Consider the following 23,585-nt stretch of genomic DNA (forward strand, 5'->3'; position numbering starts at 1 on the left):
AAAAATGTAAATTCTCTCTTTAAACTTTGAAATTCTAAACAAAATGAACTAATTTAGCATACAACATGGGTCGCAACCTAGATGGCCTAGCCTAACTGGCTCCAACATCCATTGAAGTTAAGGGCTGTGGCTGCTCATGTTCTTTGAAAGCTGGATACTGAAGCTAAAAGCTAGACTACATCTGTTTACAGTTCTGTCTGTTCCAGAATTAGTTCAAGATAAATGAATTTGAACCTGGAATTAGATTGGCTTTACATGACAGTCCTTCTAGAGAAAGGCAAGAGAGGATTGTGTCCTTCTGATCTACATGTCATCAAAGGGTGGAAGGTTGTTTGTGGTTTCCTTTAAAAAACAGAAGGAAAAGTTTTACAGCAATCTGCAGCTAGCCCCATAGTGAGAGTCACTGAATAATGCATCAGGGCTTTTGGTTTTTTTTTTTTTTGCCTTTTTTAGCTCAGAAAAAGCCCAAGTGCTTTCATGTGTTTAACCAGTTGCACTCTAATATGCCAAGATCAAAAGCTATTGTTGAAATCTCCTGTCTCTTTCCGTGATAGGAGTCGGCCTCATGGAGGTTGTCATGGAGCCTGATATGTGCTGTGGGGAAGAAGCAGCTGCAGCAGTCAGAGAGCTTCAGCTCATTCTTCAAACGCTTGGGAGCAGCCACGCAGTCATGGCAGGTACTGAAGGGGGAAGGGCATCTTCCCTTGTCACCAATAATTCTCTGCATTTCCAGGAGTTTTGCAGCTTCTGTTGGTTTTGCTTTCTATCTTTTGCTATTCTGTCTGTTGTTTTTACAATCCCCAGGGCCTGTCCTAATGTGTGCCATGCTTCAGGTGTCCGTACGGGCCTGATTTTGTCTGCAGAGCTTTGCAGTGCTAGGTTTTATATTGCCTCACACTGTATTTTTACAGGATAAGCCTAGGCAGGAAGGAATATCCCCAGGGTTGTTGTGGTTTTCCCTGCCTGTCCTCAACTTGCTTGCTGTAGCACTGTCTCACAGGTCTGTATTAAGGATTAGTTGTAGAATATTGAAGTTACAGGAAGGGACAATGTAGTGGGAGCATAGATCATCTTGTAAGTTGTGTTAGGTCTCAGCTAGTCATAAGGTGGTATAGGCAATAAATTTGTGCTGGTGTCATGGTTGAGATGGAGTAAATGACAGTGCATAGTGGACATGGGTGCTGGGGTTAACCAACAAGACTGCAGCTTTTGCCCTACTTGATCATTTCACACTTTATCTTTTCCTCCCATGCAACATTATGTTCACTAGGTCTCAAGTTGTACTACTACTAGGGAGATCACTGCTAGTCTGGGGAGACAGGTCAGAAAACTGTGTTCATGCTGTGCAGCAGGTTTGCAGATACCAGCATCAGGTGTTAGAGGCCAGTGTCACTAGGCATCTGCTGGCATTTGTCTCCACACAAATCAGATCTTTGGGATCCTTCCCCACCTTCAGGATTGCTTTAGCCAAGATTGCTATTACCTTTCTGAGCCACTTCTTGTGGGAACCCCTTCTTTTGGCACCAGCTCTTCTTTCTGGAACCCTAAGGCCCCAATTTTTGCAATAAGTGATGTGCAGAGTCACAGAATGTGATCAGCCTCCTAACTGGTAACTCTGTCTCATATTCCTCTATTAATTAGAGGATTCAGGTCATACCACTTCTGCTCAGTCCTGATGTTACCAAAATTTACAACCAGCCCATGATTACAGCTAGCAAATAGTAGGCTTCTGCTTGAGAGTTTAAAAGCACAGCTTTGGGTATTCATCCCCTCCACACATACACCCAATTATCAGCTGCCTATTAGTGTTTACAATGTAAACTGTATTTTTGCCTGTGACAGTTGGCCTCACTGTTCTGGCAACAAATTCAGTCCACAGTGAGAAACGAGTCAGAGTGGTCCATGTATCACCCGATAAATGGGATCCAATAAAAGTTGCTAGTGATGCAAATCTAATTTAATATGGGGGGAAATAATAATTGCTAGACATTATGTGTCTGCATCTTTTCTAATACTAGTGTTACACATGTCTAATGGGGCACAGCTGTTAATATTAAGCAGCCAGTTTGCATGCTTCTTCAAAGTCCTTCATGGAGATGCGTACTCTCCTTTATTGCTATTGAATTTGGCCCTAATATTGCCATTGGAATTGCACTATCATATCTTTTATCATAGTGAGATTTCTGACTTTAGGGGACAATTCCAGTTCAGGGAATATACTTCCTCCAGTATAGTTGGTTTTTAAAAGTAATTGGAATTTTGTTTGGTTTGGTTTTGATTGGTTTTGTTTTTAGGGTGGTGGTTTTAGAGACCTTCTACTGTAGTCTTCCCTCATCATACTTTCTTTCAGATAAAGGTTTTACATTCTTACCTTAATTCTGCTTGTGTGTTCAGTGCCCAGTTTTATCAGTGTTATTTCATTACAACTAACAGATGAAAAGATTGTTTCATTGCAAAGTGAAAGAAGCTGGGCTTAAAGTGGGCTTAAAGGAAAAAATCTTTCTTAAGAACATTTGGGGCCTGGCTTTCCTTTCTTATGCCTGATTAACTTTATTGTCTTGTCACACTAACACCTACATCCAAGTAGAAGCAGGTCATGTCTCAAAATGAAGCAACAGCAGGACAAGTCTATTCCTTTTTTGGAACAAGTACTCATTTCACCCCAAAGAGGGAGCACATGCAAAACACTTCTCTTGAAAGAGATGTTGGGTTATTCCAGCACCTTTGTCCTTCATTTGCATGTTTGGCAAGACTCTATGAGAGGAAATTAGTGTGCTATCATCCAGCCTGCTTTTGCAAAGTGTACCAAGACCCCTCTAGTCAATTTACATCTATTGACTGGAAAGGATTCTAAAGCTGTAGCCATCTTCACAGGTTTAGCGCTGAGCTATTTTGTGCTCTCTTTAATAGTGCTACTGTATCTAAACAGGAAGTGTTTTGTTTCTTTTTATCTGTATTTGAAATAAAGTTAGAAAAGAGGAAGGCTACACATGTTCACTGTGCAGTATGGGAAAAATAATGATTCTTTTTAATACAGCCTCTCCTGTTTGTTTATTCCTACCAGTTGATATACTGTGGCAAGCTTTTTCTTCTCGGAAGGGATGTCTTTAGAGGGACAAAACTGGGAAAGATACAATTACGAGTTACTTCTGGTAGAGTCACTAAAGATCTCCAAGTTTAGAGATTTCACATTAGTCCATTTTGGACTAAAAGTGCAGGATGCTTTTATATAAACCTTTGGATTCAGTTTCAGGTTTTGGCAACCAGGGGAATTGGGGGTGGGGGTGGGATTGCAGTTTTGTGGAGGAGAGGGAGAAAATTACAAAAAAACTCTGCTACTCACAGTTTGTCCCTGAGCTGTAAATTTCCAAGAACACCTTAGTAAATCTGTTCAACGTAACTGTAGGTTCTTGTGTTCCATGCTGGGGCAATCTGTACCCATCAAACTGTCATTCCAAAAGTGGGGGGGTTCGCTGTTTTTTAGAGGAATGGAAGCTCACAATCCACCACTTGCTTGTCTAATTCTTCCCTTTATTTAAGACCTGTGAATTGGAAGCTTTTTTCACTGTATGGCTTAGAGGATCTGTGCTGCACTGCACCATGCAGTTTTCTCCGAGAGGAATTATAAGCAGTGATTAAACCCAAAACATTATTCTAGGAAAATGTTGAATTATTAGAGGCAGTGGCTTGAGGTGGAATCAGACAGAAAGCTCTGATGAGGTGGTTGGTACTCTTTTCTGCCCATACAGAAGCTATTAATGCTGTGCACATAACATGCAGTTTATTAATGCGTGCCAAGGTTTTTACTCTAGTTTACAGGGCAGGCTATTCTGTTGATAAAATTTCCTTTTACAGAGGGTCAGCTGAGAGTGGATGCCAATGTTTCTGTGCATCACCCTGGAGAGCCATATGGAGTGAGGACTGAAGTGAAGAATATCAATAGCATACGATTCCTGGCAAAAGCAGTAGGTAAATGATGGTTGCTTCATTAAAAGAGTATTGTAGACACTTTATGTGGTCTGACATGAAATGTGTCAGCCTTAGAGTGCAGAAATTGGTCTCAAATGCCCTGACTGGCTTTGCCTGAGTGTCCCTTCCGTGCACCTTGACTGTGAGTCTAGAAGTCCCATTAAGCTCGGGCTGGGACCTTCAGACTTGGTCTAAGCTATGTCACATATGTGCCAGTTTTCAGCCCTGTCTCCTGGTGGACCTTTCTGTAGTCTTGTTCACAATGCTGTCTCTGGGTTTACCTCCTGCTTCTGACTGCAGTCTGTGGATGGAGCCTAGACCCAGCTCATCCCCTCACCTTGACTGAGAGCGTCAGTGAACCCTGTTAGTAGCACATACCCCTGCCCATGCTGTTCAGACTAGTGGGACTGCACCAGATAGCAACAGCTCTGCCTGTGCTGTGGTCACCCTTGGTTCCTGGCTTATGCCTCCTTGTGGAGCAGCCCTGCTCTTTCTTCTTCATGACAGAATAAATCTTAGTATGGGGTACTCTGGGGATAACAGTCATATTAGTTTGCAGTTTTGTTACAGAGGTAACCCTCTGCCTGCAAAAAGAATAAAGCAGATGATTCAATACCTAATATGTTTATTATTGAAATATGTTAGCAGTAGCATTGTGTCCTCTAGTGTAGAGGATTGCTTTCCACTGAGTATGGTAGGTGGTTTGTATGAAGTTCAGATGCAGATTGAGTATGAGCAAGAAGAGATGATTATTGTATCTCCAAAAGAAAACTCAACTGAGTGATTTGGAAGGTCACTAACAATGTATGGCTTGACTGCAGTGCCTGGGAGAAAATGTTTTCTATTTAAAGGGAATGAAAGAAGATGAGGAAAACTTGCAAAGAAGAAAACAGTTCTGGAGAGAGAGACAGTGACTGATAATTCTGCCTGTAACTACTGTGGTTGATTTCATTAAGGTTAAAACAACAAACTTATTCTGTTACTGCATAGCAGTGAAAAATGAAATACTGGAGTGTGCACAAGCTAATAATGCAGTATAATAAGCTTACTCCTTTTTCTTTTGTCAGACCATGAAATACAAAGGCAAATTGAAGAACTTGAAAATGGAGGAACAGTTCTGAATGAAACAAGAGCATTTGATTCCAAGCTTGGGTGAGTTTTTATTTTGAAGGAACATCAGGAATAGCAGCTTTAGAGTGCCATGGATACCATACCATGATCAGGAGAGGTAACGTGGTATTGCTCAGCTTCTCTCCTCTAAAGCTAATGTTCACAAGCATAGTCTCCTCACAGATAGTAATCTCTTCTTAAAATTAAGACATTTTCAAAGCAGACTGTTACGTCAAGCAGGAAAATAACTGTCCTCTTACACACATTCTTTGAAGTGACTTTCAGAAGTTTTTCTGATCTTCATGAGGCAATTTTTTGCCATAAAACTAATTTTGTGGTGTACCTCTTACCACATCTTACTTGTTTTGGCTTTATTTCAGGTGCACTGTACCAATGAGAGACAAAGAAGGAAAACAGGATTACCGGTAATGTTTGTATTTTGTCAAATAAAGTTAACATTTCAAGAACTGATAATTTAGGGGATCATTCCTTAAGTGTAGTCAGTGTAATGAGCATGTACAGAGAGCACAGTGAGTATATATTAGAAGTTTACCTTCCACTGGAAGGGGAAGAGACCTGTCAAAATCAGTGCGAGTCTGAGCAGTTCAGGTCTACAACTGTGTCTCATCTGCTAAATCCATAGACCTTTCCCAAAACCTAAGTGTGTAGCTCAAAGTGAGTAAGTTGAAGGTTTACTTTATGGCCAGTGCAAGAGTATTCTTAAGAAAGCCTGACATAAAACGTAAGAATATTTGGAGTTAAGCGTTGCTCTCCCTTTAAGTAAATACCAAGGGAAATGGTTTTCAGAGAGCAGGCCCAGTGCTAAAATTCTGTGGTCATAGATCACAGTCACTCTTTGAAAATCCCAACTACTATTGAAGTGTGTCAGCATTCATAGGCAGGTTTCTACCTTAAGGTCTTTGTAGACCTAATGCAGATATTAGCCTTGCTAAGTACTTCTTGCCTTTCACCAGTGTGAGGTGATACCTATCAAACCATAAACAGCCACCCAAGAAGGATTTAGCCAGAGGGTGAGGAGACAAGGTTCTGCTGGGAACAAGTTGCTGGCAAAGTGCTGCAAAGTAGCAGCACAGCTGCTTAGTCCCCTAGCATGGGAGGCAGTCACAGTGGTGTGTGGAGGGGAAGAGTGACACAGTTCACTGCTCTGGGCACTCTTTCTCCTGCTCTGTGCATGCCTGCCCCCTCTCATGCTTAGATTCATTTTAGTGCTGATCCTTCCAGTAGTTCCCTGGCTGTTCATCCCAGAGACAGTCTTCCCTTTACTCCCAGAGTTCACTTCCCAGCTGGAGAATTATAGTTCTGTAGGGGAACTTTCAGAGCCTCTCAGCTTTGCCGTATCTGTGTTCCTGTTAAATCTATGTATATTCTACCACTGATCTTCCTAGAGCAGAGCAAGGATATGCAAACATCCCACAGACTTAAAATCTACTTTTAAATTACTGATTGTAGAAATGCAGCGGAAAAGTCAGTCATAACTTTGTGAATCCTTTATTATGGTAGGCCCTGGCATGAGGCTTATTTAACAAGACTTATTCAAACAAATACAAAAGAAGATTCATTAAAGCCTAGGCAAAACTGGGGAGTTTGAGATATTTCAAATAAAGATCAGAAAGGTTATTAGTAGTACTAAAATATTATCAGTATTACACTGTGCGGGGTTTTGAGATTTATTTTTTTTCCTGACTTAGTGCTGCACATGATATTTTAAACTTAAGATCTATGTTTAGGCAGATTTGAAATAGACATTATTATAGTTAATGTAGAGGGTGCCCCATATGCTTTCTTCTCATACTTTTGAACCCCTCATTTGATCATGTAAGAGCAAGGTTTCCGCTTCAATTGCAGTTATTTGAGTGGCTTGAATTGGCCCTTCTTTTTAAGGGAGCCTTTTGTTCTGTGGCAGCACCCTACAGAGCACAGTGACTTTGCTTTTAGCACAGCATGGGATTTCAGAAAGACTTTTGAAGTCAGTCTGAAAAAAGTTACGACCTGCCCAGTTCACTCCTGGCCACTAGCTGTCAATCTGGGTTTTTCTCTGCCAATCCACTCCTGGTTTTGTTCAGATCTACAGTTCATGGTTGATGGCAGTAGGAATGAGTTGTTCCCGTATCTATTCTTCCTGAGTTTATTGGCATTTTTTATTATTATTTTGGGTGCAGAAGTGTTTTAGTTACCCCTTTCCATCACCAGCTCTTCAATAATCAGTGGCCAATACTGAAAGAAAACAGGCTTTTCAGAGGCTGTTCTCTCACTACTTAACAGTGATACAGCAAGTCATGAATTTTTAATATTTTGTTTAGTTGAAAAAGTAATACAACTTCCAGGTAAATACAAACTTGTGATATACATTTTATTCCTTGTTTAGCTTTGGACTGGAAATAACTATAATGGATGTTTTCATTTTTACTAGCTTCATGCCAGAGCCAAACCTTCCTCCATTGATTCTGTACGATACAAAATCTTTGCCAGCTAATATGAACCATCAGCAAGTGGTAAATATTGATTGGATTCATGAGAGACTTCCTGACCTCCCCAGTGTGAAGAGAGCAAAGCTTGTTGAACAGTATGGGATTCTTCCTGAACACAGCTTCACCTTATTGGTAGGTCTATTGATCAAGTGCTAAAAGAAGCTTAGAAACTTCAAAAGTTGCATGGTTTTTGAAAAGATTAACAAATGTCATATAAACCAGCTGTCAGTTCTTATGGATACTTTTATTTGGAGATACAAATCACACACTGAGTGTATCTTGAAGCTATATACATGAATGGTGGGGAAAAGAAACCATACACGGTGCACCTAGAAGTGTTTCTCATGCAAGGTGCAGGCATATAACTATTACTTAATATTGATCTTGTCTGTCTGCACATGGATGCACCCATGACTGACTACAGCAAACATACAACTTCCTGCTGAAAAATGCTTGTCTGCAGGTGCCTGCTTCTCTTGTCTTTGGATGTGGAGCAAAGCTGGGCACCTTGTCAATATTTAACAAATTGGTAGGTCTGTTTTCCTAACTACAGAAACAAACCCAATGTTTCAGTCTCTCAGCTTCTTGTGCCTGTTGATCTGGCTTACACATTGTTTTGAAAAAACACAGACTTATCCTTAGGTAAATACGCTGAGTGGCTGTACATCAGCTTCAACCTCACAATGCAGTTTACTGGGGATAGGTTCAGAAGAGGGGATGAAGAAAGCAAAGGAAAATCTGTGGCAAATACAGATTTAAATAAGGAAATGACAGCAAAATGTCATAACTTCCGAAATTATTCTAAAGGACTTTCAACTTCTTAAATACAAACTGGGTCATCTCTGTTTGCCAGTGGTAATTGTTGTGGGGAGTTTAGCATACTCACCCAAGAGGAGACATTTCATATAGCCAGCTAAGCTAGAACAGTGTACTGCTTTGGTTATCTCTGTGATGAGTAGATGCAGGAGAAGGACTTCTTTAGAATAAGATTCAGAGTGGAACTGCAAGTTACACTGTAAGGAACTTTTAAATTGCCCTCTGGAGGATTTCCTTTCCTTTGACTATGAATGTGGGGAGAGCAGTGCACATAACTACATAATATCCCTCCTTTGTGTATTTGTTATTTAATACACTTGTACAGAAGCTGATTCTACAGAAAAAAAAATTATTCTTTCTTCTGAAGAAAGCTGTTAGGAAAACTGCTCCTGTGGTTGTGTGTATTTTAGTGAGTTGCAGATATTTCAGTGTTTGGTGGGCAGGTGAGTCAGAAGTCTCTTAAAGTTGTGAGGCCGCAGAGAGAGCATTGAGAGGTGTCAGTGATTTTGCAGCCATTACTCCTAACCCTAACCCATACATCTGTTTTTTTCACATGAGCTTATTTCTCACATATTAAAATGAACAGAGCTCTGAAGGGTAGATGAGTCCTGAAGCTTTTTCTCTGCCTTTTTTTCTTTCTTCTCCCCCTCTGTGGTGGGTTGACCCTGGCCAGCTGCTAAGCACCACGGTTGCTTGCTCATTTCCCTGCTGGTGGGATGGGGAAGAGAATAGGAAGAGCAAAAGCAAGAAGACTTGTACTTTGAGATGAATACGCTTAAATAAAGGAAGGGAAGAAGAAGGGAAGAACCTGAAAGTGATACGAATGCCATCACTTACCACCTTCCACAAGCAGAGTGATGTGCAACCAGCATCCCACCCATGACAGTGACTACTTCCCCAAAAATCCCCTTCCTTTCGTTTTCCTGGTTAAGCAGGGCATTATATGGCATGGAATATACCCTTGGTCAGTTTGAGTTAGCTGTCAAGGTTGTGTTACCACCCCGCTTTGTGCCCACCTGCAGCCTACGCACTGTGGTGTGCAGAGTGGGAGAAAGTACTGCTCAGAAGCACCAGTGTGTTGTCAGCACTGCTTTAGTCACAAATCCAAAACACAGCACCCTCTTCAGAAAATCAACTCCATCCCAGCCAGACCCAGTACACCTACTTCTTTCACTTGGCATCAACACACTTTTTGGCCCATTTCAATTTTGCTAGTATTGATGACTTCTGCTGCATCAGAAGTTATCACCTACATCTATATATTTGCCTCATCAACTGCCCTTTCTTTCCAGCTGTTCTATGAAATCCACTATTGCCTTTGCTTTTTCCTTTTAGCTTTTTTTTTTTCCTTTTTGCAACACATAAGACAATTAATGAGCTCCAAGCTGAAATTTGGGATTCAGCTTGTACTAGGATAATGCATCCATTTGAATGCATGAAGTGAACACATTCTTTATTGTGGGTCTTCTTTTATTGTGCATTAGAATGTCAGCATATATACTTTCCATAAAAGTTGCTTGCTTGTTCACTGGGAGACTACTTAACCTTAATTCATCTGAACACGGTATGTGTGTTGCTGTGTTAAGCTCACATCAGAAGTTGCAGATTGCTGATAGGGCCAGATGCACAAATCTAATGAGTTTTCTTTCAGGTTAGAGTGCCCAGGAGTGCTCATTAAATAAATGGCAGTGATAGAGGGACAACTCTTAAAATATAAAATCTCTGTGCTGTGCCAACTTGTTAGAGAAAGGATTACACGTCGAAGTTGTAATGAAACAATACCATACTGCAGCATGCAGGTTAGTTTCTGAGCTAGCTTCATGAGATTTATTCTCATACAGTGGCTGCCTATTGGTACTGCAGTACTGAGAATCTGAGACCTGCTTTGCAGTATAGAATGTACTGAAATGGGAGGGAAGCATTACCTATTCATATCTTTATGGCGGAAATTTCTTAAGTGTAAACTGCTATTTTTTTTGACAGTTTTATATAAATTGTGAAAACGAATGAAGCTTCTGAGTCTGATTTCTTATTTGCAAAGAAACAGTTCTTTGAACTGTGCAGTCTGAGTATTTGAGTACTCATTTTCTGCATGCAATTCCTACTTTGCTGCGTAAGCTGGTAGGCTGGCAAATACTTCAGTCAAGAAGGATCTTGGACAACTTTGCCAATGATGATATTACAATATTTTTGTCCTGCTTCCTATTGAGTCAAAAATTGAGATGCATTGGTATAGACATGAATGTCTGTGTTTTGTTTTCAGATACCATGCTGAGGTCTGGGGAGGTGCAACCAAAAAATAGAACAATTGTTGCAGTAAAGCATTTGAATCTGAATTCCTTTCTCATTTGAATTCCAGGCATTCCAAGGCATTTACTGTTCCTCTGCTTACTTAGAAAGTGGCCATTCCACTTGGGCTTTGGCTTCCTGCTGTGGTGCAACAGTTATGTTGGTGAATCCTTTGAACAGTCGAAAGTGGGATGCTGTAGAAGCTGGTTTTGACCATTTTGTTTGTGACATGCTGTCCTTGTACATGTTAGTGTGCAGGTGAACTTAAGCTTATTTTTAGAATTTAAAGAACTTGCAAGAACCTGTAGAAAAACGTTTGAGCTTTGGTTTCTCTGCTTGTCTGCTTTATTAGGCTAGATTTTCTGGGCTTTCTTCCCCAACAATCTCTCACATTTTTGCAGCAGTTGTTATCTCACAGTTGGCTATTGTGGGAACCATCATGATGAAAATGGGAATAAGAAAGCAGAAAATGACATTTTATTTGTGAACATTGATGTAGTTTTCTTCTTCAGTTCTTTGGAAAACATTATTGGTGTTTAAAAGCATAAGCTTGCATTGCATATCCAGGGCCTGTAAAGATTGTACCTGTGGTATTCTGTAAGATTCTGCATTGCTTTAAACTTGTTTAAAAAACATCTGAAATCACTCCTCCAGCAGTTTTTTGATATTTCAGGACTATTAAATGATCATTCTAAACCATGTCTAAAAAAGAAACTTGCATCTGGTTGAAATATTGGTATGTCAGGTTTCATGCCAGTGAGACTCTAATTGAGAAAGTTACAGCCTATTTGGTGTGTAATGGGAGCACCAAGTGGGCCTGAATCACAAACACAGAGCTGCAATTCCACATTTCTGGTTTTCCTGCTCTGAAGGTTAAAATACATTATTCAGAACTAGGGAGAACAGTCAAGTTTAGTATTCCTGTAAACCAGCATGTTGGAGCGTGCTGTGGTTTACAGCTCAGATCTGTCACAAGGGATAGGGGTGTGTGTGTTGGTGGTTGGAGTCAATTTGGCATGAAGGAAGTTGACCATACTGCAGAACAAATTAAAATCAAGTTTGAGTAGTACAATGTGTAGAAATGGAAGATAATGAAGTTATGCCTGCATTTTTTCCTACTATGACAAGAAAATAAGAAAAATGTTTAATTTCTGTCAGTCATTTTGGTGTTTTGATGTTCTGCCTCACTCATTTCAGTCAAGCACTGGGTTTTTGTACTCTTTGGCTACAGAAAATGATAGTCCCTTTAAAAAACCTAAAATGCAAAGGAGTTTTGAGGAGTATGTTTTTATGTGCCCAAGTAGTGAGTATGGGGTTTGGTACCTGGTAGCATGTGTAAGTCTGAATATTTGTGACCTTTTTTTCTCTTGCTGCCTGGAAATGATGTGATTAAAATGTTAATGCTGAGTATGTTGTACTTGACTTGGAAAGGTCTTGCAGCAGGGTCAGAGCCACTTGATATCTAGAGGTTTTCATGTGCCCACTGTTAGAGACAGGCTCTCTAGCCTATCCATGATGGAAGCATGGACAGGCTGAGTCTGAGTTGCGTAGCCTGTGTTCAGCCATGCGGCAGCTGCAGACATTGGTTTTGCGTGCATTTCCATGTTGTAGCGAGACCTACTCTGTGGAGTGTTTGTAAAACCTTCAGTAGCACCTGTAAAGAAACCAGCATTTATATTTGCTTATTTTCCTGCATAAATTAGACAGGTGGTCTTGTGGAAGGGAACCCACTGTTTAAATAATCGTGTGTTTGCACTATTGAATCCTGAGGTGAATTAGAAAGAGTACAGTACTTAGGAATGCATCATTTTAGCTATTCCACTTAACACAGTTTTTAATCGAGTTTACTGTACTTTGGTACAATATCTGGCTTTTTTTTTTTAGCCAGGTTTGTCGCTCTGGTCTATTTAGCATTAATTTTATAAGCAAATTTCACATAATTTGATTACAAAGTAACTGCGAGTTAAATTTATAAGAACACTGGAAAAAGAAGGGAATCGTGTCTGTGCGTATTAGATGGATAACGAGGAGGAGGTACAAGATTTACAAGGTTTACCTTGGTTCACAAAAGACCTCAGTGGCTTTCTTAGGATGAGAACTTGGTTTCTTTGCTGATGGTCTCAAGGTAAAGGGGAGGGGTCTGATTTTTGTCACACCAGCCTTACAGCAGGTCAGCCATTACTCTAAGTACGTTTTGTTCCGTTTCACGGAACAGAGGACAGTAGTCTGCATTCTTCTCAAAAGCCATACATCATCACAATGTGCTGTCTAGAGCTGTTGGAAGTTTGTGTTGTGAAAGTTTTGAGGAGGAAAGTCTAAAACTCTGTATTGCACTGGTGATAAATTGCCTTTGAAACCCAAGGCATATTAGACTGTTTTGGTAGTGAGATGTTTGAAGGGAAAAGTCAGGCTTTGGTATAGTGTGTACCTAAACTCTTTTGCTCAGAATCGTTCAGAGATCTGCCTGCAGTCAGTATGTGCTTGGGAAACGTTTCTGCGGCGATGACAGTATACTTAGAATAACTCCTTGGCTGTCTCTGAACCGTTACCTCTCAACTTCTGAGAGCTGGCTTGTCCCCCTGTGTTTTTATGCCACACATTGCAGAAGTTCAGTGGTACACTGGATTTGGATTCCTCCTTAAAAAGGTAGGAGGTGCCACTTACTGTCTCTTCAACCTTCAGTAGACCTAATGAGTTCTGTGCTACAGTTAGAGATCCATCACTGCCTTGATGACAAACACCACAGCATTCAACAGACTGTGCAGTATCTGTTCTTCTAAAAACACTCTCAGATTTCACTTAGGCTATAAATTGAATCCCCGACTGTCGTATCTTCTGAGCATTTAGGGTGCTGTGGGAAAGCCTACATAGCTTCTCTGGAGGAAGAAAAATTCAAACTCTGCTTCTGACATTATGACCTTTCCATATCACTGAAGGGTGAATGCAAGCTAAACTTGTTCCTTCAATCCAAAATAAATGGAAGTGATTGCAAGACTGAGTGAAATATCTGCAGACAGTTTCAGGAAAAGTCTTTTCTTGGTAGAAGGTAGCATGGCAGCCTGTTAGATTGGCAGCATTATATTTGCTAGCATTATACTTACTGAAAACACATGAAAAGATGAGGAAGCTTCTCCTGAGATGCTAGTTTTAGGGAGGAGTTAAGAGGAAGATCACATTCATTGGAAGCACCACTGAAACAGGCAGGGGACAGGTAAGCTGTGTGTACCTGTTCTAGGCATGGCATAGCATAGTTTGTTTGCTCTTACACTAATAAAATTCCTCCAAAGTCTTGTGGCTTTGCAGTGGATTCCCAAAACCAAGTTTACTTTAGGATTGAGTATTTATACTCCAAATGTAATTGTATAGTTAATGGTGTTTGCACTCTGGTAACTTTTTGCTGCATTTAACTTTCCTTAAACAGAATGAAGATGGATTAACAGAATTCTTTGAAAATGTGGTAAAACATACCCAGATGAAGCCAAAGAAAGTGATCGGCTGGATTCTGAATGACCTGCTCAGTTATTTGAACCAGCATTCCCTTACAGTAAAGGAAAGGTCAGGCTTCTTGATTACTACAGCTGTGAAACAAAAGTGATCCTTTCTGCATATGTCATGGATAGTATAGTGCCACTCCGTTGCTCGCTTGTACTTTAGTTACCTATAAAGCTCATTGTGCTAGGCACAGTACTGTGTAGGTCTTGACACTGTCATGCTGAATGAAGTTAACCAACTATCTTGCAGAGAAGAGCACCATGTAGTTAAGAGTAGTAATCAGTCTTCCTTCTTTGGAATATGGCAATGGTAAGGTACAGTCAGGCTATCAGTCCTGAAGCTGGGTAGAGTGTGTCTACTAGCTTGTCATACTAGATTGTGTGATCTTTAGCCTTACCCTATGAAGTAACTTCTGTCCCCTTTTTCCCTAGCCCAGTCAGTTCTTCTATCCTGGCTGACCTTCTGAACCTTCTAGAAAGAAAGGAAATTTCTTCTACAGCAGCCAAGCAGGTAAGTCCCTTCCTGATTTTACTGTACCTTGAATCTGTGGCTGCTTACTCCATTCATGTAGCAATCTTGTGATCAGTGTGTGCCAGTACATCAGTTGCTTTTAAAGGAAATCTTTTGAGTGTTGAGGAAGGGTAAATTTTGTAGGTATACTATATAGACATAAATGCCTCGTGTATATAATCTTACAGGTACATCTGCATATTCAGTGTTAGAAGGAGGTACAAACCAAATAGTAGATCTAAGCAATGTAAACAGAAGTCAGTTAAGTAATCTTGTTCCTGAACAGACTGGACACTAGATCTGTTTCCCAGTTTGAGTCAGTTAAGCTGAGACTGCCAGTCACTAGGTAGTAAGGGGAGAGTTAGGTCTATATTCTTAAGCATCAGCAGGTGGAAAAGGCTAGAGCATAGTCACAGAAAGAGTTCTGCTACTGGTGTACCTTTGAGTCAGAAGTGGAGAGGTCTGGTTTCTTTTATTCCTGCTTCTTTGAGCAAGGGCTGTCATGGACCTCTCAAGCAAGTATGAATGGGAAAGCTAGTTTCTCCATCCTTTAAAATGTCATCTTGCTTAGGACAGTCTGAAAAAGCCTCTCCATGATTTGTATCTAAAACTGTGAACTGCTTATAATGGGTATGGTGACTGCTGTGCCTACAAACAAAATTTGGAGGGTTTTTGTGATAGGAAGTAATCTGTCATTCACCTTCAGCTATTGCCAGCTCATTTATGTGGAATGCATTGTCTTTTCAAGTGAATTAGTATCCTGTAGATGAATACATTAGGTGAGTGTTTCTTCTCAGGTGTCTATCAGTGAAAATTTTCATGAAGATACTTGCCTTGACTGCTTTCAAACATTTAACACTGGAATATGCAGGGCAGGTTTCCATCTTTTTAACACATACTGATTTAATCAAAGTACAAATTGATAGCACTGAAGTCAGTTCAGGCTTTTAGTGTGAATATAAACCAAGTGTAACTGTTGCAAGTGTAGCTCTTTGCCCTGCTTGGAGACATCTGAACTCCTGGTTGGTTGTTTTCTTTTTTGGAGATGCTTGTGGTTCTTACTGAGGTTGGTCTTGTTGGTCTGCTTCTGTGAACAGCCAGCTGCATATGACAGGTGTCATAAATAAGGATTTAAGTGCCTGACTTGAGGCATGAGCATTTGGAAATTTTGGAAAAGTAAAGCTTCAAAAAGGACATAGAGTATTAATAGGAAAAGCATTGGCATGAAGAGCAGTTCTGTGCCTGCGGGGTCATGGCACACCCATCACTCTGGTGTCTCCATTTGAAAGAGAAGCTTCAGAACTCCAGCCTTAACTCTGGGCTTCCTCGTGAAGGTAGAGACAGGGACTAATGCTCTTCTACGGGAGTTTTTTGCCTCTTGATATATTTGTGCACCAGCACTTCTGACAGGTTATGAAACATCAGGAATTTCAGAGATGCTTTTCATGTTTAATTACCAAATCCTTGCAATGAGCACATTGTGCTCAGTGTTCTGAAGTCGGACACAGAAATAACAATACTGTTTGCCATCACGGAGTGATCCCATCAAACTGCAGAAACCTTGCCACATTTAGAAAAGTATTTTGGTTGCCTGGATGTCAGAAGAATAACAAATGTTTAGAACAATTCTCAGCAGTAGGCAGAGATAGGGGATGGCCTGAGGGCAGAGAGGGCTATATATACACACTGGCAGATGAATTGCAGCACTTGGGGTGGGGGGGAACAAACTGCAGTGGTAGAGACAGATCCAACAAGAAAAGATGGAAGGGTTCCATGGGGTGAATGCACAGACATGCAGACACATACATGCTCACTGCAGGAAGCTATTAACAGTTCAAAGTTTTTAAGAGGTTTTGTGTTCTGTCTCTGCTGTATAAGGCAGTAAAACACAGGCAGATCAAAGCTGTGAACACTGATTATAGACACAGAACATTGTATGGTAGGATGCATATGTCAAGGAAAGGGCACTGTGTGCTTAGATAATTACCACTTAGGTAATTACAGAGCTCACGCCCAACTTGCCATCAAATATAGCATCCTACTCCAGAGGTCTCCGAAGCAGCTCCAGACTGGCATGCCTGTGCAGAGGGGAACAGCTTCAGCTCTGCCAGTGTGCAGGGTGGTGGAGTGATTGTGTCCTGGCTTCAGGGACTTGCATAGGTATTCTGAAGCTCACAGTGGGTTGGAGGTGCCCATGCTGCTCACCAGGGCTGAAACCAGTCTGATGTGGTAGGGACCATGCCCAAGATAGGGCCCTAGACCTGGTTTACAGGGCTGGCAATGGGTACATTACTGGTATAAGTGGCCTGCCTTTGAGTTATGGCCTGTGGGAGGAGGCTGGGTCCTGCAGCAGGGAAGCAGAAACTTGCCCCTGCTGCTGCGAGACAGGATGAAACAACTCCATTTGGACACCCTTATGTGTTCTCTGGGGATCTATAGCAAGGTATGGAGCAGAGCAGACCACAGGTCTTGTTTACTTCTGCAAGTGCATAGGTCACACACGTAGGAGTAACTTCAACAGACCTTGGAACGCCTACTTTAAAGTAGAGAATAGGGAAATGAGTACAGTACACAAACCTAAACAGAACCATCTGCTTTGACAATTATGGCTCCACCATCTGGAGGACTGAACCCAGCCTGCCCCTCACTTTTGTCAGAGGCTGAGGGACAACTGCCAGACATTGAGATTTCCATCCTGGAAATGAGAGATGCCCCCAGGACTGACTCAAGTGGTACTGCCTGCTGCTTCCCTCCCACCCTTGGCAGCAAATCACTGCAGATAGGGTTTCCAGTTGGAGCGTTCTCAGGAACAGCAGTCAGCTGGCACATTCACCGGTTGCAAAATGTTTGATATGATGCCCATGGCAGCCAGACGTGTAAGTCCTGATTAATTCATCCTGACCAGTGGTTTGCTTGCTATGCCTGTGTATGTAGAGACCGCAGAACATCATTAAACTCTAATCACGCTCAGGTAGGAATCAATAGTAGAAACTACTGAGATTTCAGTAATGGAAATGAGGCCTGAGATTCTCGTTTTGGCTCTGGAGACTTCATCATTTGCTCCTCCTGTTCTGGTGCAGGCAGTTTGTGTAAATGACTTGAAATCATTTTTTAAACTGCTTTCTTTAGATTCATACTCTGTGCCAAGTGGAGAAACACATTTTTAAAAGTGCGTCTTTGACAGGTCTTGGCCACATCTCTTTCTGCTTTCCTACATACCTGTAAACAAGCAAGGGCCTTGATAACATTGTTGCTCTACTAGCAAGTGGAGATGCTTGTTATCAAATTGAAAAGTACACACAATGCAGATGTCACAGGGCAAATCTGGTGCCTTCAAGGTTTCTAATGGACAAGCTTTTTTCCATGCCAAGAGATGTTTGGCATGGGAGTAGCAGGGAATCGGAGCTGGATCTCTGGCTGTCAAGCTGTCTTGCCCCTGATCTAAGTCAGCCTGATGTGTGAGTTGCTCCAGGGTAACTGCCATGGTCGGCTGTGTAGATTTTGTTGCTGAGTTTCCCCTTCTGCAACCCATGGCATCCTGCTTGAATACATATCCATCCTAAAAATCCCATCTGCCTTTTTCCAGGAGAGCACTATGGCTTTTTCATTGTCCATCCCCTGATTTGTGCAACACTTCAGTCTCCAGGGCATTTTGTTACGGGCTGTGCTGTGCAAAGAGGACGGGGCTCCTTCTGAGGGGTGATGTGCTGTCCCCGTCCTTGGGAGGCCTTGAGGACAGAACACTTCCTGTTAGGTCCCTCAGGGAAGGAGCAAAGGGGCTGCCTGGGGCAGCAATGAAGTGTAATGAAAATAACCAGCCTGCAGAAAGGCTGGATCTCTGTTGGATGCATTTCTTTCTACAGGTATTCCAGGTAGCACTGGCATGATGGCTTTTAAGTACTGCATCAGAAGGAAGATCCGGTAGAAAAGACATCATATACTGCACTGATTTATTTAGACAGAAACACCTGAAAGCTTTACTTATAGCAGGTGTAACTCTGGCTGCTTATCAGTAAATTTAATATCGTGATGTTCTTTTAACCCTCCTAGGGAAAAAACAAGAAGTAGCTGCCACAGTACAGCTGTGTCTCAGTGCCTGCTCTCAAGGGCTCCAGCAGAGTGTAAGATCCCATTAAAAGCTTTGGGGTGCCACTAGCAGACAGAACTCCTCTTGGAAGAATTGTGTCAATGCATGGTTCTTAAATACCTGTTGTGGCTATGAAATTCTTTAACTGAAGGTCTTTTGTACCAGAAAATTTGCCATGCTGAAGAAAATTGCTGAGATACCTAAGATAAGCCAAGATGCCATAGAATTGTAGAATAGTTAAGGTTGGAAAGGACCTTCAGATCGTCTGGTTCCAATCCCCCTGCCCTACTATCCCACATGCTTCATTTTCTCTTAAGTTGTCTTGCTGCCCTGCTAATGGTTTAACATGCAGTTTGAATGACCCTTCTTGTCTCCCATCCCAGGCTTCTCTTCGTCCTACAGTGAGTATTTCATGCTGAAATTTTGCCATGACATCCATTTCCATATTGGTATCCAAGCAGTGGCCCAAACATAAAATTATATCTTCAGCTCAGATGGAGCACAAGCAGCTGCTTTAATAAGGGTTTGCTTTCTCTCCTCCCACAGCTCTGAAATAAGAGCAAAGTGAATACAGAGAATGACTGCCCAAAGAAATTGGTTTTTTATAAATGTTCTGTTCTTTCCAGTTTATTCCAGGGAGATAGCCCTGCTGCAGCATAGGCAAACAACTAGCATTCACAGGTGATTATTCCAGAGGCATGGGTTCGCCCAGCCATCCAGTACTTGGAGGTGATGCATAGGTGGGCTGGAGCTGCTGCATTCATTCTGCTCAGTACTATTTTTCTTTTGTTTTGTCATACATACCCTCATTACAGCTTGCTGATGAGGACTGGTAATGGGGTGAGTTGCCTGGGATTGGACTTGGTACAATAGTTAGCTAATGGTCAGTTCCTGAGCAGAGACATTGCTCATGAAAATGCATTTGCTAAGTGCTCTCAGGCAGTTCTTGTGAATCACGTGAGATGAGCACGAGCACTGCCAGAGGAGCTGCCCTGCAGTCGGTGCCAGTCCTACCATCCGTGATGACCCCCTCTCCCAGCGAGGTGAGCTCAGGAAACACCTGTGAGGAGGTAGGGTACCGGCACTGGGTGGTAGCAGGCAGCCCCCGGTGCTGTGGTAGGCTGCAGAGCACCGACTGCAAACCGTTAACCTGTGCTCATGCAGTAAGTGAAAATGTTCTGTCTTATTTTAGGGAGCAGAAAAGGAAGGAGAGTGCAAAGAGCCCTTTCAGCAAGGACTAAATCTTGGGTCTGTTCAAATTCAGACAATCTGCTGTTGCTTTAAATAAAACCTGGCTTCTTGGATCAGTAATTGAAATACTGCATGTAAACAATCTTGCTAAGACACTAACCTCTGCTACACATTGTGGCTTTCAGGTGCTTGTGGAATTGTGGAAAGGAGAAGGGAAGACTCCCCTTGAAATTGTTAAAGAAAAGAAACTTGAACTGATACAGGATCAAGAAGCACTTGAACAGATCTGCCAGGCGGTGATTGATGGACAAGAAAATGAGGTGATTATGATGGTGGAGGGAAGCTTGTGCTCTACAGCAGTATGTGGCACTAAAAAGGGGGTTAAAATGGTCTTTTTTTTTTCCCCTGTTGATTGGCATTTGAGCTGTAGAGCCAGTATAGGAGCAGTAAAGCTGCTGCTGAGCGATTATCAGCCTTTTCTTCTCCTTTCTTATTTTACCAAGTGTTTTTGTAGAAATTGAAGCTTGCACAAAATGATCAGCAGAAGAAATTACCAGTCTGGCTAATGCGCTAAGTCATTCTGAGACACCATAAAAACTTAATGCAGGAAAGCAAAACTGCAGGGCCCTGTCCCTCTACAGCTGTACCACCATTAACCTGACCTGCTACCCAGCCACCTCACTCTGATTTTTATGTCATCCTTTGTGATATTAGGACAACACTGTTACACTGTTCCAAAGCTGGAGATTAAAGCTACCTGCCAGCAAGGAATATATTAGTTATGGAATTAGAGGCTGTACCAGAGCTGGCAAGGCAAAATTTTTTCTTGCATCTGTCTCTTCCCCATGTCCCTGTCTCCCTTCACTGCCAAAGAGAGGAGTCCAGCTGGCTCTCAGTGTGGGGTGGCAAGGAGCCGGACCCTGTGGCAGCGGTGGCTCCAGAGCTGCTTCCCTTCTGCTCTGCAAAAGGGAAGATGAGGGTTTGGCTCTTCCCCATCTCCTTGGAAGGGCACGCAGCAGCCTGCTCCGCTTATCAGTCTAACAAAGTCTGAGCTGGGAAAAAGGGAAAACAAACTTGTTTATCGTGAAGGGGAGGAGCAGGAAGGGATCCTGACAGAGTCTAAAATCCACCTTATAAAATGCAAAATGAAAACGAGTACTTACATGTTCTCTGGAGTGCAAATGTAAAAGCAGAAGTGAATAGCTTCCTTTTAATATAAACATTGTCTGGCTACATTTGCCATTTGGAAAAAAAACCATTAGCATCTTTTGAGAACAATACCACCCACCCCAGATCTCACTGGGGGATGCTAACAGCTCTGCAAGAGCTTTTGATAAAGAAAATGAGCCTGCAGTAGGTCGGCGTGACCTCCATCAGGCTGACTCATTTGCAGAGCCTGATAAAAGTGCTGCTGTGTTCTCAGCCTGGATAGAAAGAGCATTGGAATGGACTGGGAAGTACAGAAGCTGAAGGTCCATAACTGCACTCTCATTTCAATAATAATGCTTTCTCCAAGAATGTAATTCCTCTCTGTTTTCCACTGTTTTCATCAAGCTGAATGCAGTAGGATGGCCTTGCTCCCCTAACTTTCACCAAGGCAAAAGCTGCCTTGAAGGCCTGTACTATACTGCTTCAAATTGCTGCAAGAGCTCGCCTTAAAAAATAGCATTAGCGCCATACTTGGAGGGAGGGGATGAAGGGGGAAAGGGAACTACACTGTGTTTTTCATAGTAACTTTCTTTAAAATGAACTCACTCACAAAGAGTTGCTCAAGCCACCACTGAGCACCTCATGAAAATGCACCACCAGGATTGTGCTGCCCTTTGCCCCATATAGGTGATCTCTCATAGCTTGGGAGTGACAAGTCCTTCTCTGACACTACTGTGAAGATTTTAGTCTGCCAATAATTTGTATACCATGACTAGTAGCTATATTTGCATTTGTGCTTGTGGTTGGCACAGTTGGTGGTTCAAATGTTCACAATCCTTCCCTTAATATCTATAAATATGACCTCCTGTAGGACCGAAGCTATCACGTTTTGCCCAGTAATTGACAATGCAGAAAATGTTTTCCCTGCCACAAGGCCAGGTGCTTGTCTTTCAGCAGTAGCATCTCCTTTAGGAACGCCCAGAAAGCTGAAATTTCCAGTGCTTTTTTCATTGTCTTTACTTAGCTTTTAAACGTGGCCATTGCTATTTTGTAGGTGATTGTGCATCAAACACTAGCTGTCTGCTAGGAGGTCATATTTCTGATCGCTTAATTAATTGCTGTGTTGCAAAGGATTCCTTGCTTAAAGGAAATAACTTGCTGTTACAGAAACACCTATGTTTGTGCTTGAAGGCCCTCACATATTATCAAATAGAGTCAGATTTGATGCAAATTACTTGTTACAGCTGAGCATGATATTGAGTGAAAAGGTAGATCCTATTAGCAAGAGAAGCCCATCTCGTTTTTCTGGCTCTCTTCCAGGAAATCACTGTTCAAGTTGCAGGCACTGTTAAAATCCAAAAGTGTTCTCTGACTTTTTCAATAAGAGGAGATCTTTCTATTAGTCATAAGGCCCTGCTGCTCTGCAGGGACTTGCTGCTGTCTCATGGGAACAGAGCGGGAGCTGATTGCAGAGCTGAAGGCAGTTTTTATAAATAACACCTTAGCCCAAGATACAGTATTTACCACCATGGTCCAAGGGACAAGAACAGTCATACCTTGGCTGCTTTTCCTGTAACAGTGGTGTCTGTCTTTGTCTTTTTTCTTTAAAGGTTATGGCAATCAAGGCAGGAAATCACAAAGTTCTGAACAAGTTAATCGGCCTGGTACAAAGGAGAACCCAAGGACGATCCAATCCTGTTCTGGTGAAGCAGTTGTTAGAGAAGAAGCTGTTAGAGTAGCCACAAGAGGGAAAACCCACACCAGCATCTACACAAGACATGCACTTCATTCTGTCTGGTTCACTGCAAATGAACTTCCGTGCTTCCTCTTGTAGCATCAGGATGGCTGCTTATACTTCAAGTAGCACTGTGGCCTGGCCTGGCCCAGTCTTCCCTGGGTGCAACAGCCAAAGGCAGATGAGAAAGAGAACAGCAGGAGGCAATGCAGTCATTTTCATCTCCCTAGCATCAGTGTGGCCTTCAGAGATGCGATTTCCTCACAGCTACGGGAAACAAGTTTTCAAAGTGCCCCTGAGTATGCAGGGAGCTGAAGCTGTATTGGTTAGTTTTGTAATAAATCAAGTGTCAACTTGGCTTTCCCAGCTGCCTTTTTTGGAGGAGGGAAATTCACCCATCTTGAATGCAAAATCCGGTGGTGCACACTGTTAGTGTGAGCACAGAGGTGATAATGATTAAAAACCACAGCAGTAATTAAGACCATGTGTGTCTCTGTGCCTAGTAGAAGGGGTAAATATGTCCACTGCTGTCATTCTTCCTGGTTTCTGAGGGATGGGGAAAAAATGAAGTCAGTTGGTGTTTCAGTGCCCAAGGCTTGTGCCACAGATGCAAGTGCTTACATCTAAGACTTAGTGTCAGTTCGTTTGCTCACCTTCACCTTGTGATGTACTCAAACATCTGCTTGGCCTACTCACAGCTCTTTCAGTACTGAAGAGGGCTCAGTGATGTGTGCCTGAGACCTTCTGA

At 42.0% G+C, this 23,585-nt stretch overlaps 1 protein-coding gene across 3 annotated transcripts in view; it reads left to right on the forward strand.

Moving 5' to 3' along the window:
* The window catches only part of GATB (glutamyl-tRNA amidotransferase subunit B), a 42,850-nt gene extending 19,654 nt beyond the window's left edge, over positions 1 to 23,196 (forward strand). For all 3 annotated transcript variants that reach the window (XM_005149015.4, XM_031048828.2, XM_031048827.2), the window contains exons 5-13: positions 555 to 677; positions 3,856 to 3,969; positions 5,037 to 5,121; positions 5,460 to 5,504; positions 7,511 to 7,700; positions 14,095 to 14,228; positions 14,597 to 14,675; positions 20,139 to 20,273; positions 22,713 to 23,196. In XM_005149015.4, coding sequence (XP_005149072.3) covers positions 555 to 677; positions 3,856 to 3,969; positions 5,037 to 5,121; positions 5,460 to 5,504; positions 7,511 to 7,700; positions 14,095 to 14,228; positions 14,597 to 14,675; positions 20,139 to 20,273; positions 22,713 to 22,841 — 1,034 coding nt within the window. In that variant the 3' untranslated portion in view covers positions 22,842 to 23,196. The remainder of the gene's footprint in view (positions 1 to 554; positions 678 to 3,855; positions 3,970 to 5,036; positions 5,122 to 5,459; positions 5,505 to 7,510; positions 7,701 to 14,094; positions 14,229 to 14,596; positions 14,676 to 20,138; positions 20,274 to 22,712) is intronic.
* The last annotated feature ends 389 nt before the right edge of the window (positions 23,197 to 23,585 follow it).

This window comes from Melopsittacus undulatus, chromosome 7 (genome assembly GCF_012275295.1).
Source record: "Melopsittacus undulatus isolate bMelUnd1 chromosome 7, bMelUnd1.mat.Z, whole genome shotgun sequence".
NCBI classification, from domain to species: domain Eukaryota; kingdom Metazoa; phylum Chordata; class Aves; order Psittaciformes; family Psittaculidae; genus Melopsittacus; species Melopsittacus undulatus.